Raw genomic sequence first — 14,437 nt, 5'->3', positions numbered from 1 at the left:
TGATTCCTACATAGCACAGATCTGAAGGGAATCAGCTCACAGCATCACTTTCCACAGCCAATCCAATCCCACCCTCGCCACGCAAAAGGCAGCACCCCCGACTGTGACTCCCCACATTTCAGCCCGGCTTCCAGTTCTCACGCCTGAAGCCTTTCCCCGTTTGTACCTTCGATCCTCCTGTCCCACTCCTCTGCAACTTCACTGTCATCTCCCCTCCTCTCAGCCATGGCAACCCACCCCCGTCCTTCCCGACCCCCAGCTTTCCCCAGGAGGACCCCAATCGCCGCCACCTGACGCGGCTGCCCCCTCAGCATCGCCAGGCAGCCCCTGAGGCGCGGCGGGGCGGGCTCCTCCTGCCCGGTGGGGTGCGCGGGGGGCGGGCAGGCGGGCCGGGGGAGGGGAGGCGAGGCGAGGGAACCGTCCGTCCGCCCGCCGTGCCGCTCCGTCCCGGCTTTGTTGTGCTCGCCGCCCGGGCTCCGGGCGAGGGGGCGGGGAAGCTGAGAGAAGGGAAGCGAGGAAGGCAGCCGCGTCTCCTCCTCCGCCTCCTCCTCAGCCCCGGCCCCGCTCATGGCGACGCTGGGCACATCCGGGCTTCTCCTCCTCCTCCTCCGGCGGCCGCCGCTGCTGCCCTGAGCGCCCAGCCCGACTCCATTAGCGCCTCCCCTCCCCCCGTCTCCCTTCCCGGACCCAGAGGCAGGGGGAGCCCCGGGCAAGGCAGCGCCGAGTCCGCGGAGCGGCCGGGGACATGTCCAACCAAGGGGCCCGGCGGAACGGGCCCGTCAAGCTGCGACTGACAGGTGAGGCTGAGCGGGCAGGCTCCGCCGGGGCCTGCCGCCGCCCGCCAGCCCGCCAGCCCGCCGCCGGTGGGGCTGGTCGGGCGCCGGCTGGCTGGGGGGGAGGGAAGGGACGGGACCAAGGAAGCGAAGAGCAGCGGAGTGTTGGGGGCGCGGGGAGAGAGCCCACCTGGAGGGGCGGGAGCGGGCTCCTTCCATGTGTCTTTGAGGTTGAACCTGGGGCCAGAGGAGTCCCTCAGGCCTGAGCAGAAGAGCGGTGGGAAAGAGACTGAGCTCTTCTCTCGCCTCCCTGCCCTACCGCGGGCTCCGCGCCTCGGGAACAAGCTGTCTTTGCGGGCTCCGGGGCGGTGGGGCCACCCTCCTGGCTCGGCCCGGCGCCCCCGCAGCCCGCCGGGGTGCCCTGCGTGGGGGAGCTGCCCGGTGTGAACTTCAGGCACCGGGCACCCTTTGCACCCCTACTTTTCCCCCCCCCCTCTTCGTCCCCTCCGTGTAAACTCGGCAGAAACTGTCACACTCTTTGTTTTGATCTCTTTCTTTGTTGTTGTTGTTGTTGTGTTTTTAAACTAACTTCCTGAGTTATGATTCTGCACAGTTGGTTTGGTGGAGTGCCTTGTCCTGCCCTCTTTCAGAAGACCACTTGACCTCTGGTATTTTAAGATAATCATAAAAATTGTTCACCTGCATGCTGGAAGGAAAAGGAGTTGGTTTAAAACACTTCAGGATGTTCTTTTCCGTACAAGAAACCAAGAAAATAGGTTTAAAGGGGAGGGGAGGGATCGTGAAAGTGCTGCCAGAGCTTTCTTTAAAACCAGACAAGAGACTTTAAAGCAAAGAGCTAGTCCAAAGTATTGTAAATGCCCAGCACATAAGCAATACTCTGTATTCTGAAGTGTCAATGCATGAAGGTAAGCGATAAGAAAATAATAGATAAGACTGCCAATGCTCCTCTCTGCATAGAGCGTTTTTAACCAGCTTGCAAAGCAAATGTCTTTAAAAGCACTGAAAGAGTTGGTGTATTTAGTCTAGGTGCATGTGAAATACTTCTAGTGTAATGCCTCATAAAGAGAGGTGCTTCATACTTATTGATCAGAGCATGTTATTTTTACAGGGAAAGTAAAGCAGGTCTGCTTATATTTTACTTTGGAAGTAACTCGGGATAAATTTGTAGTGTAGCTTTCATGGAGCTTTGTGAGTGTCTGTTTCACTTAGAAATAAAACTGGGACTGATGCATGGACCAGGGCTGCCTGTTTTTTACAGAGTGTTTTGTAGCTCTCTCTTCAGGTTATTGTTTTATTGATGCAGTGCTTTAATACCTTTTTTTTTTTTCCCTTGAGCAATGACTCCTCAAACTTGCTTATCTTTGAAACGTTACCAATGGTCTGTAGCCTGATGTGAAAGTGTGGTAAGGACTGTTTAGGGAGTTGTCTCTTTCACCTTTGTATTTTGTGTTCAATTTTGCTTCATATTTATTTTTGTTAAGATTTAAGCGTATAATGAAATCATGTCAGTGACAACAGAAGTATTCTGTTGGGAGGAGTGCGATTGTGAGCAAGAAGCAGGCAGCAGTTTTCTGTGTGGAGCTGTAGCTGTGCAGCCAGTCGCCAAAAGAAGCAGGTACAATCTTAAGGAACGTTTCTGTGTGGCTTTTTGTTGTCTTATAATTTAGGAAGGGACTTTGCTGGCAAAACTGCCTTACTAGGGACTGTTCCAGCGTTAGCAGCTCTTAGCAGTTACTGAGCACCGGTTCTGTTGCTTGGAAGTGTGTCTGAAATGCTGGCCTGTTTAAAAGACTTGGAGGAATTTGATGCTTTATCTAACTGTGAGTTGTTTCACATAAGGTCATTTGCTGTAAGGAAGCTTTACATGTTTAAGAGAAACATTCAATTTTCTTCATTCAGCTGACGTGGTGTCAATCCTTGCCTAGGAATAGTTTTAAGTGTTCTGGGTGGTTTTGATTACCCCTTTTGATTGGAAAAGCAGTTTTGAGGGCTCTTGAATTCTAAAACTGTTTGGAATTAAAGGAATCTGTAGATCCAGTGTTTTTAGAAGTTTATTCTCAAGCTCACAAATGCTATTTAATCTGCATTTTCTTTGGCTGTGTGGAACCAGCAGTCTCCTGTTTTGGCTTGGATATTTATGGGATTAATTCTGCAATCATTGTATAATGCTTATCTTCTCTGCTCATTATCTCTCAATTAGATGGTATAGATTAAAAAATGGATTTCAAAAACTGGATTCAATTAGCAGTTTTTCAGGACATAAACATTAAAGGTTTAGATGGAAAACATTGTTTTGACTGACTGGATAAATGACAGGGTAATGTTTGATGTGAGTCCAAGAACTGATCTGGAGCTGGTGCCCAACTTCTCAGTCCATCTTGAGGAGCCAAATAAAATATTTAACCTAGGCCTCATTTTGAGGAGAAAAAAAAAAAAAGGTTGATTCTTTGTTGGGACCTTAAGAAAGTTCTGAGAAATGTTTGGCATACCTTTACACTAAGTGTTTAACAGTTTATTTAGGTCTGGGTTCCATAACAGAGAAAAACCACAGTAGTGGCATACTTCTAGTAAGTTTTTATTGAAGTTTACAGTGCATCTGTGTTAAACCTTCCTTATAGAAGGTTATTATTTTGCTCCTAGGTTTAGCTGTCTGTTGTAAATGTCCTGTCAGTCTTCACTGATACCTCTAATAATGCATTTTGAGCTAGGAAATCCTTTGGGTAATTGTTGAAATCTAAAGGTGATGCCTTCTGGTGGTACTAGTAGAGTCAGATAATGCTTGGATTTGATGATCTTAAAGGTCTCTTCCAACCAAACCCATTTCATGATTCTGTACTGCACCTCCAGTACAAAGTGTAAATGCTTGATTAATTAAAGGCAGTGTAATTCAGTTCCCTGAAGTCTAGACCTGCACTAGTCTGCTCCCTGCTTTTTCTTAACAGCTTTTGATAGCGTTGTCCAAGGAAGCTGTAATACAAGGAAAGCTCCTTCAACTCTGATATTTTAACCACCATTTTATCTAGTCCTACCCTGAGTGCATCTGAGTTCTGTAAAAACTTCAGACACAGTCATCGTTTCAATTCTTGCTGAGATCATCACATCCTGAATATTCTGTAGTCTCAGGTACAATCTGCAGTTCTTTATTCCATCCCCAGTGTTGCATTGCATTGATTGTAAGCTCTTCAGACCCAGAAGTGGCCGTTGCTTTCAGCTGCTCAGTAAATATTTCATGTCCTAATGCATGAATTACCTGGTGTTAAAACAGTTTCCTTTGACTGCTTTCATTGAGGACATCAATGACAGTTACCTGAATGACATCCATGGGCTGCTCTTTTTTTTTTAATCAAATAGAAAGATTTTTATTCAAATCAGCTCAGAATCTGCAAACCTGGAATGTATTGAGTTCAGTAACGTTTAGTGCCTGAATTTGTTTTGTGTGTGTCAAAACAGTTAACAAGTAAAGGTGCTTTGATAGCCACAAAGCACAGCTACAATGTACTTTGAAACTGGAATGAGCTGGAAGAGTGTGGATGAAGAATCAGAAGTAGGCCTGATAGGTTCTTCATAGATTCATAGAATGGTTTAGGTTTGAGGAGACCTTGAAGATCATCCAATTCCAACCTCCCTGCCATGGACCGAGACACCTCCCACTAACCCAGGCTGCCCAAGGCCTCATCCAGCCTGGCCTTGAATACCTCCAGGGAGGGGACATCCACAGCCTCCCTGGGCAACCTGTTCCAGTGTCTCACCACCCTTGCTGGGAAGAGTTGTTAGATCTCATTTTCCTCCTCCTTAGTGTAAGCTTTGGGGTTTCCTGGCAGAATTTGTGAATTAGTGGGGATCAAAACACTTGTTCCTCTGTTGTAGAAAATGGACAACATCTCATCTTCTGGCCTGCTGGCCCTCCTTACAGTACAGAGGTGGTGCTGTGTTTTACTTTAAGGTTACAGTGTTAAAGAAGATGCTACTCTTTTTTTTTCCAGTCAGTTCCTAGAAGCAGTTGTGATACTGATAATATTTCTCAAGAAATATTTGCATGATTTAGAAAGAGTATTGCTGAGGTTTGCAAAACAAACTGAAATCTCCACACCTAAGTGTTGGTTGTTTTGTTGTTGAATTAACCCAATGAAAAGCAGTGGTTGACCTAAATCCTAAATTCTCACTAGTGTTGTTGGAAGCAGGTCTGAAGTTTATTGGTAGCAGAGCCTCGTTGTAGAAACAGCTTTCCTGATTGCCTGATAATGCAGCTACCTGGATCCTTAAGTAGCCAGGCTGTGGTTTCATGCTTGATTTAAACCACAGTGCAGTTTTAGGTCACTTGAAAATCCAAGTGCTAATTTTTTGTCCCCTTTTTTGTGTAGTCCCTGGCTTCACTTTTCTGGGCCCTCCCTTGTGTTGACTCCAGCAACTGTGTAGCTATGTGATGAGCTGAAAGCTAATCCTACCAAGGTGGGGAAATAAAGTGGGTTTATTTCTTTTCGCATTGAAGGAGAGGGATGCACACAAGAGGCTGAAAAGAGGGCAGGACTGCTGCTTCTACCGGCAGCCTATGGTTTTGGTCGACAATAAAACAATGGGGTTCCTTCATGTGAGGTGTATTTGACTCAATGACACATGACTTGGTAAAAACTAGTGCTTAAGCAATCAGGGTCGATGAATTACATAGCAGGTGGATTAAGCTGGTGTTGTCATAACAAAGTCAATAGGCATGGGTCTAATCAGATCATGTAGGAACTGAAGGATGCTTGGCCCTCAATCTTTACAGCAAAGCATGAAGTGTGTGTGTATTTATATGCTTTTTATATATACAGTATATAGTTACAGGTCTTTATGTGTGTATAAATCAGTTGTGGATCACACAGATGCCAGAGAGCTGTAATAAACAACTGAGTTGCTGTGTGGGGCATTCTTAACTGCTTGTTTCAATGGGATCAGCTTATATGATGTCTGCATTTACAACTGGGCACCTGTGTTCAGCGATGTACAAAGGGGTATCGTGGCAAGGAAAATGAAGAGACCAAGAAGGATTTGAGGGGAGGAAGCTGTAGTAGGAAAAGAGCTCTGCAGGAGCTCCAACTGAAGAAGCAGAAGGCCCAAGCGCTCATCTTGGGTTGTGGAGTAGGGAAAGCAGTCAGTAGAAACTAGGAGAGGATTTCCATGTGTAGGTAACATATGGGCCATATGTGGGAGATGGATGGGAAATCTGCAGACAGTTCTAATGTTAATGATTAAAAAATAAAGTCTGGGGCAGGGGGAAAGAAAAGATAAATTCCAGAGGTGGAAAAACAGTGAGGCACTTTTTCAGATTGTGCTTGTCAGTTACAGGTAAAGAGTTGAAGGTGTCCCATAATGTGTCTGAGTAGCTGGACTTAGCTGAGCAGCTCACTTAGTGGTGACAATTTATTTCCATTTTCTTTTTGCTGTGTTGTTTGTTAATTGCTCTGAAAATTGACCAGACCTCAAATGAAGATATTTTGTCTTTATGTCCTTAGGAAGAATAGGTTGATCCCTAAAAGAGGGCAGCTTTTAATGTTTCGTTCTGGTTTATCTCGCAGCCTTTGAGGTGTGTTCTTACTTTACCATCTTGCTTAAAATGACATCTCACCACTGAGCCAGACCTCTCTTGTGGGTGCTTAAAAAGGTGGATGATTTCTGTGGGTGTCTTCCCTCCTCTCATGATGCTGATGATGTGATGACCCAACCTCTGATTTGGCATCATGACATGAGTAACTTGCTACTCAGGCTCTTATATGCATGCTTTAATGGAGAAGATGTAAATGCTCATCATGACAGGTGCAATATCTGAGATCATTCTGGTGACTTCTGAGAGGCTGGTGAAGATTCATCTCAGAAATGGTACAGCATGTCAAAGTAGCTACTGCATGTGCCTGCCCCATCTGGGGAAGAGGATCGGATTCTTGAGGGGCATTTGGCAATAACATGTTCAAGGAAACAAACTGTTGGCTGCTTCTTGCTGCTGAAACATCAAATGCTTTCTCTGAAAGCACAGATAAGAACGCTTGTAACTTTAAAGAAATCTTCATCTGGAGATAACAAAGCTCAGGACAAAGCTGGCTGAGCATTATCATGAGTTAAGTGGGGAGGTTGATGCAGAATGGAGGATAGACATGCTCAAGATCATAGAAAGGCTAAACCAGGTAAAGCTGGGATTTAGAGTCGCTGTCTTTTGACTTGCTGCCCGTGGACATTGTTTCCTTGGAATTTAAATCCACAGAAAACATAATTCTGTTTGAGGACTGCATTTGGGGTGATTTGGGTTCAGTTCTCCCATATGCCAGACTTGTGTTGCACCATCAACTCTATTTTAGCATCCTGCAGATTCTTGGCAATTACTCTTTTTTTTCTCCCCACTTCAAAATACTTTGGTTGGTTGGTTTGGGTCTTTGTCGCTGTTGCTCAGGCAGATTCAGGCTAGGAGGGCTGATCCCCAAAACCGAGTCAAAAGTATTGCCTGGATGAAGTGTTCTTTACTTTGTCAGAGTCCTGAAAGTGAAAGAAAAAGCAGCAGTCTGTGAGTTTATGTTGCTGTATCCTGTTATTAATTTTCTGGAATGACTCTTGGCTAGTAAGTGTTTAGCACAACTTAGCAGGGTTGTGTTCTTGCAGAAAGGGAGAGTCACTCCAGCTGTGGTGCTGGTCCTGGCAGTACAAACTGCTCCAGTGCATCCTTTCTATAATGAATTCATCTCAGTTGATTCAAATATGCAGAGCAGGTACAGACTATGGAATTTACAGCTGACAGTAAAAATATGTGCCTAGGTTCTACCATTTGTGCTGAAATTAGCGTTTGTGATGCCTCTTGCCACAAATGTTAGAGGGACAATGCCACAGCACCATTGTTTGAGATGCTCTCATTCCTCTGCTCCATCCTGTGCTGTCAGATGAAGTGAGCTGAGGGTTATATCCAAATTGACCTCCTCTTCTCATCCCCGTTTTCAGATGTGTCTAGAGGAGGGCTGTTGTGGCTTGGAGTGTGTGTGAGTGGTGGCTTCAGTTAGCCAGGTGCTTGTAGAACAGCAGCTGGGCTGTTCATGGGACTGGGGCTGTATCTTGGCTGATCACATGAAATTGTTTTAAACAAGCATCACACACGTTTTCCTTCTGCCTTGACCCAGATTTTAGTGTTACCAGTGGGGTTAAATGGAGTAAAAACCAATTAGATCTGTGGTGATCCTTATTTTTACCATACCTATTTGATTTGGAGCATCCATTCAATTACAGCTGCAGTCGTACATGTGTTCAGTGGAAGGTGGAACTCTGCCTCAGCAATACTCTAGGATTTTCTGAATATTTGAGCCAACTTAGAATCATAGAATGGTTTAGGTTGGAAGAGACCTCAAATCTCATCCAGTTCCAGACCCCACCATAGGCAGGGACACCTCGCACTAGAACAGGTTGCTCAAGGCTTCATCCAATCTGGCCTAGAACACCTCCAGGGAGGGAGCAGCCCCCTTGGGCAACCTGTGCCAGTGTCTTACCACCCTCACTGTAAAGAACCCTTTCCTAACATCCAGTTTCAAACTCCCCTCTGCCAATTTAAACCCTTTACCCCTTGTCCTGTCATCACAACACCTTGTAAATAGTCCCTTCACAGCCTTCCTGTAGGCCCCCTTTTGATCCTGGAAGGCCACTATTAGGTCTCCTGGAAGCCTTCTCTTCTCCAGGCTGCAGAGCCCCAACTCTTGTAGCCTGTCCTCATAGTAGAGCTGCTGCAGCCCTCTGAGTATCTTCATGGCCTTCCTCTGGACTGGCTCCAACAGTTCCATGTTCTTCTTGTGCCAGGAGCTCCAGAACTCACACAGCACTCCAGGTGGGGTTTGATGAGAGTAAAGGGGGGGAAGTGGCCCTGCTGGCCACACTTCTCTTGATGCAGCCCAGGACACAGTTGGCTGTCATTTCTTTAGAACAATACGGGGAAAAAAAGAGGCTATGAACTTCTAAAACTGCATATGGTCAAACATCTGCATAGGGTATGAAGAAAGCGGCTGGAGTGTACCCACTAGAAGCTCACAGTTTTGTTTTAGTAAAGAGTGGTCTGCTCCTGTTGCAATTATTTTTCATGGAAAACGTGTAAATGTGCTCAAAGGAATCCTCTTTTAGTGGAGGAGGAAAGATCTTACTTGGCTTTGAGTGCTTGTGAACATGACTGATGGGGGGAAAAAGTTAAAAATCCCTATCCATGCAGAAGAACTAAACCTGTCTGCATTCCTTTGGGAATTTACAGTTCCATTACAGAGCCATTGGAATGGGCTGCCCAGGGAGGTGGTGGAGTCACCGTCCTGGAGGTGTTCAAGAAGAGACTGGATGAGGCACTTAGTGCCATGGTCTGGTTGACTGGAGAGGGCTGGGGGATAGGTTGGACTGAATGATCTTGGAGGTCTCTTCCAACCTGGTTGATTCTACGAGTCTATGAAATACCTGGAATCACATTCCACATTTCACTGCCAGGGATTCATAGTGTTAGTTATGCCAAGGGTTTAGGTGTCCTTACTACAAATAATTCTCCAATTCAATTTTTTAGCAAGAAGTTTTCCCCTTATATTGTTCTGAAATTATCATTTTATGATGTGTGTAAATACTTCTTTTCAGAGAAAAAGCTTTCACCTCACTGTTTTCCCTGAGGGATTGATTAAAATAAGAGTTTATAGCTCTGCATAAAAGACTGTATCCAGGGCTAAAGTAGTGGCATTGTGCTTAGGTGTAGTAGTGTTAAGCAGCAAAATAATTACCTTCTGTCTTAATTTGTAGAAAGTGATATCAGATGTGGGAGAAGGAACTTGATAAAGGTGGAGCTGGTGTGGGCAGCTGCTCTCCGTTATTGGAGGCAGAAGGGGTCATTTGTAAAGCAGACACAGGACAGAGTGGGGAAAAGGTGTTCAGGAGCTGGCTGGAGGAGCTGAGCTGGCACAGGGATGTGGCAGGGTTAGAAGTGTACCTGACTGCAGCATTGCTTGTGGACAGGTGTCAGGTTCTGCTCAGTGATGTTGATGTTCAGTGACAGGACAAGGGGCAGTGGGTTCAAGCTGTAGCAGAGGAGGTTCCATGGGAACATAAGGAAAAACTTTTTCACTGCTGATGGTGACAGAGCCCTGAAGGAGGCTGTCCAGAGAGGTTGTGGAGTCTCCTTCTCTGGAGACATTCCAAACTCACCTGGATGCATTCCTTTATGACCTACCCTGGGTGATCCTGCTCTGGCAGGAGGGGTTGGACTCAGTGGTCTTTTGAGATCCTTTCCAACCCTTAACACTCTGTGGTTCTGTGAAGTAGCAATGATGACATTTTCAGTGTGAAAACCTAAAGATACTGACCATTTTTTTCCCTCCTGCTAATACCAATAGGTGTATTTTAGGAGACACAAACTATGTGTTGCTTTGTACTCCATTGAAATGGCTGTGAAGGGCCTGGTCCTTCCGTGTGCTGGGAACATTCATTAGGCAATTAAAAATGACTGGCTTCTGTAAGTCTGGCTTCACAGGCTTAATTGGCCAAACTTTAAAGCAGGATATGATGCATGTTAAAGTGGAAAATTTCTGGCACTTCAGAGGATTCTAGCAGAAAGTTCCAAAATGTTTTGGGCTGCTGTTGTAGAAGCCTCTTGGTAACTGGAGCCTGTGAACAACAGTAAAAATGTGAAGTGCCATCTCTCAGGATTTGCAGTGGCGTTTCTAAATGTCTAACTAGCAACTGTGGATGGTTGGTGTGCACCAAGTGTTGGTGAGCACGATCTTCACACAGTATCACAGTATCACCAAGGTTGGAAGAGACCTCACAGATCAAGTCCAACCCTTTACCACAGAGCTCAAGGCCAGACCATGGCACCAAGTGCCACATCCAATCTTGCCTTGAACAGCTCCAGGGACGGCGACTCCACCACCTCCCCGGGCAGCCCATTCCAGTGTCCAATGACTCTCTCAGTGAAGAACTTTCTCCTCACCTCCAGCCTAAATTTCCCCTGGCGCAGCCTGAGGCTGTGTCCTCTTGTTCTGGTGCTGGTCAGGCATTGGATGTGCAGAACAAGGAAAAGTGGTGTTGGCCTCAGGTCTGGATGAATGCTGCTGCACAGGGGAAGTGCCACAGTGTTCTTGCAGAAGCTGAAAGTGCCACGCAGCATGCCCATTTTGCCTTAAACAGCTGGGTATGTTGGCTTGTTTGGTTTTTTTGTCACACAGTTACAAGAGTTTAAATCTTCTTGGTGGTACTAATGCTGGGGTGGCCAAGATCAGTTCTGCAGCGGTGGTGTCATGTAACATATGTATCCCTTTAGTGCAAACCTTTCTTCTTTGGGATTCCCAGTTAAGAGCTGGGTTGGAGGATGATTTCAGATGTCGACACCTTCTGTTTTCTTCTGTAGCAGCAAAAGTGAAGGCCTGTGAGGAAGAAGTGACTTGCAGTGTTTTTTCAGTAGTACGTATGTGGAGCCTGGCTTCAAATGTGCTCTCCCTTCCTTAAGCTGTTCCCACAGCTCATAGTGCTCTCCCCACACAGACAGTGAAGTTTCTGGTTCCTTCCCTAACAAGAAGCAGTTGCTCTGTCTGGGTGGGTACTGGGTGTTGCTATTTTCCTGTGTTTCACTTGCTTCTGTGGCTGGGAGATTCTAAAGAACTTTCTGTCCGTTTGTGAGATCTCAGTGTGGCTTTGTGAATATTGCCTTGGATTTCCTCATGATCATATTTATCATTCTCCCTGAAAGTTCCTTTCCTCTGGTGAATTGTTCATCCTGCAGAATAAGGCAGCTATTTCCTGCCTATCAGCATAATGTAACTTAATCTGTGCTGGGCAAGACTTTGGACCCCCTCAAAAGCTTTGCATTTTTGGTAAGTTTATTGAAATGTGGAAGTTTTTCTGCCTGCATTGCAACAGCTCTTCCTGCTGTGGCCCAGGGCTGGAGGTGCACTTGTTCTGTGCTCACCGTGATGGAGTGGCAGGAGCTGAAAAGGAAAACTGCCCCTGGTCAACCTGAGCCTTTAGAAAGTTCCATACCCACTTCAGCAGCGTGGTGAGTAGGAGCACTGCTTCCTGCAGGTGCTTCTACCTCATGTAACTGGAGCACAGGTTTGAATTGCTTTGTCCGCCTGAGCATCTTTTCTTTCTATTCACTGTCAGTGGAACTTGTAACGCAGAGCTGGAGCATGTAACACCAGCTATAGCTGGCACTTCCCCTTACAAGAGTGGCTCTTCAGTTGCTGCTCAGCAGCCTGCTAACACAGACTTTTTTCACGCTGAGCAGCTAAATCAGGCTGAATTTATTTTGGGAAGATTCTGTTAAAATCCAACCAGTTTCAAAGAGGTTAAAAATACATTGCACATCTTTTAAAAGTCCTTTGTTCTTGTGAATTCTTGGGCAGGAGCCTATCAAACAGGTACATAGTGATAGCAGGTGTCTGTGTGTCAGCCCAAGTAAGATCTGGTGCATGGTTTGATAAATAGCTGAGGACAGGAATTGTTCTATTCCTGTAAGTGCTAAACTCATTGGTGTGCTCCCAGTGTGAAGAGAGGCATTAACTGGAATGCAGAGGGCTCAAAAGTTGGATGGGAATGGAAAAGGAAGAGGTGACCTGGAACACAGAACTGTTTAGGACAACCAGGCTGGTGGTGGAGACCAGCTTTTGGCAGGGTGAGGCACTGGGAATCGCTTGGTGCCCAGACTCTAGTGTGGTAGCCGTGAAGGTGACACAGGGTGGCAGGGGCAGCCCAGATTGTTTCCAAAAAGTTGTTTCCAAACTTTTTAAGTCTCAGCTTTGCAGCAGGGACTGATGTCACTACATGTGCTGTGGTAGTGTTACTGACTTCAGCACAGTGTTGGGAAGCAGTTGTCATCTGCAGCAGAGGTGCTTGCTAGGAGCTTAAGGTGTGTGACATGCAAAGAATGGAAGTGATTACTGTTGGGTAGAGGACAGACATTTTAAAACCACTCAGCCCTGAATTCTTCCCATCTGTTCTTCTGCTCCACATGTTCATAGATTCATAGAATCGTTTAGGTTGGAAGGGACCTTAAAGATCATCCAGTTCTGGCCTCTCTGCCATGGGCAGAGACCTCCCACTAGCTCAGGTTGCTCAAGGCCTCATCCAGCTTGGCCTTTAACACCTCCAGGGGGCATCCATAGCCTCTCTGGGCAACCTGTTCCAGTGTATGTCCACCTTCACTGTAAAGAGTTGTTAGATCTGGTTCTGTGGAAACCTGAACTGTTTCCAAAGCTGTTGATGAGGAGTCCCTGTGATGTTCTTGTCTGGAACTTTCTGGAGCTGGTGTTCTGTTTCTTGTTCAGATGCACACTGTATGCACCAGCTTTGTGCTGAAATAAGTGTCTGCTTACCAGCTTAGTAGTGAGCTGTCAGAGTTTGAGAGCTGAGGTGTGTATTTGTTACTTTAAGGCTATGAAACAGCTGAAAGACAGAACACGTTCTCCAGCAGCTGTGCTGTTAACTGTGTTTCATGGAATTACCTTTTCTTGGCAAGACTTTTTGTTACTTGCTCACCTATGGATGTTTGGTTATTGGGGTTTTTCAGGGCATGTTTTCTTCATTGTATTTGGCTGGGGGTTTTAACTTAAGTATTGACAATAAAGTTATTTTTGTTATGGTGAACCATTTTATTGTTTCATAAGTGCATGAATCATATATTCTGGGTTATTTTTTTTCCTGGCAAATATTTTTCTTTAATGATTACTCAGGGCCAACTTAAATTGTGCAGATGAATAATTCTTGAATGCAGTATCTGATTCATCACTTCATATGTTACAACAGAAAACCTTGGGGAGGGGAAACCAAACAGGTCTTTTTAGTTGCAAGAACAATGCTTTTACAGGGGACTGGACTGGCTGTGTAGCTGTTGTAGGGCAAGAAAATAAGACTGCTTCTCCATTCTGTTATTTGTTCAGAGTGCTTCTCCATTTCCCAAAATGTCAAGATCTTGTTCTGTTTCCTCTGTCCCACTTGGAAGGGCATCTGCTGGCCTTGTGGCTGCACAGCAGCCACAGTTGCAGCAGGTGGTTCCAAATCGGTGTCCCCTCAGCAAGGGCAAGGTGGGTGCAGTAGATGAGGAGTTCCTAGGCTGGGAAGAGGGTGTTTTGCAGATCCCCAAAGGGTTGCTCTGATTGCCTGTAGATAGAGGTACCCTGGATGGAAGGGCATCGTAGCAGACTTCTCTGGTATCTCTGCTACATCTGTATCAAATGTTGCTTCCCTGCAGAGGGTCATTGCTTGTGCTTAGCCTCCTCTTGTTTTAGCTTACTGCAATTTGGCTTTCTCATACCGTGCTACATGTAGTCTTCTCTTAATTCTAGACGCCATCTGTGCTACTTAGAGCATAAATGGTCTCCAGCTCTTTCCTTTACAGAGTTTATGCTTCTGATTTCTCTTGTTTATGGTACATGTTACTTGTTTCCTCTCTGAAACCACCAAAGACATCAGCCTGGTTTGAGTGTTGTATCAGTATTGTTATGGATACAGACATCAGCAGGGATCTTCAGCTGCAAGTAGGCAAACACAGTTAAGATTTTGTTTTGCAATAGATGTAGCAGAAGATGACCGTAGGGTGGTGTGGAACCTTCTCAGAGCAAATGGCTTTTGCATTGTTTCTGCCTTGCCTTCCGTGTCAGTCCCAGGTGGAGGAGTCCAGGTGT

General features: G+C 45.8%; 1 protein-coding gene across 1 annotated transcript in view; it reads left to right on the top strand.

Moving 5' to 3' along the window:
* The first annotated feature begins 401 nt into the window (after nt 1-401).
* Nucleotides 402-14,437, top strand: part of SMURF2 (SMAD specific E3 ubiquitin protein ligase 2) — a 69,507-nt gene continuing 55,471 nt past the window's right edge. The window contains exon 1 of the mRNA XM_064150586.1: nt 402-797. Coding sequence (XP_064006656.1) covers nt 746-797 — 52 coding nt within the window. The 5' untranslated portion in view covers nt 402-745. The remainder of the gene's footprint in view (nt 798-14,437) is intronic.

This window comes from Pogoniulus pusillus, chromosome 11 (genome assembly GCF_015220805.1).
Source record: "Pogoniulus pusillus isolate bPogPus1 chromosome 11, bPogPus1.pri, whole genome shotgun sequence".
Lineage (NCBI taxonomy): Eukaryota > Metazoa > Chordata > Aves > Piciformes > Lybiidae > Pogoniulus > Pogoniulus pusillus.
This window is presented reverse-complemented; position numbering and strand designations above follow the sequence as displayed.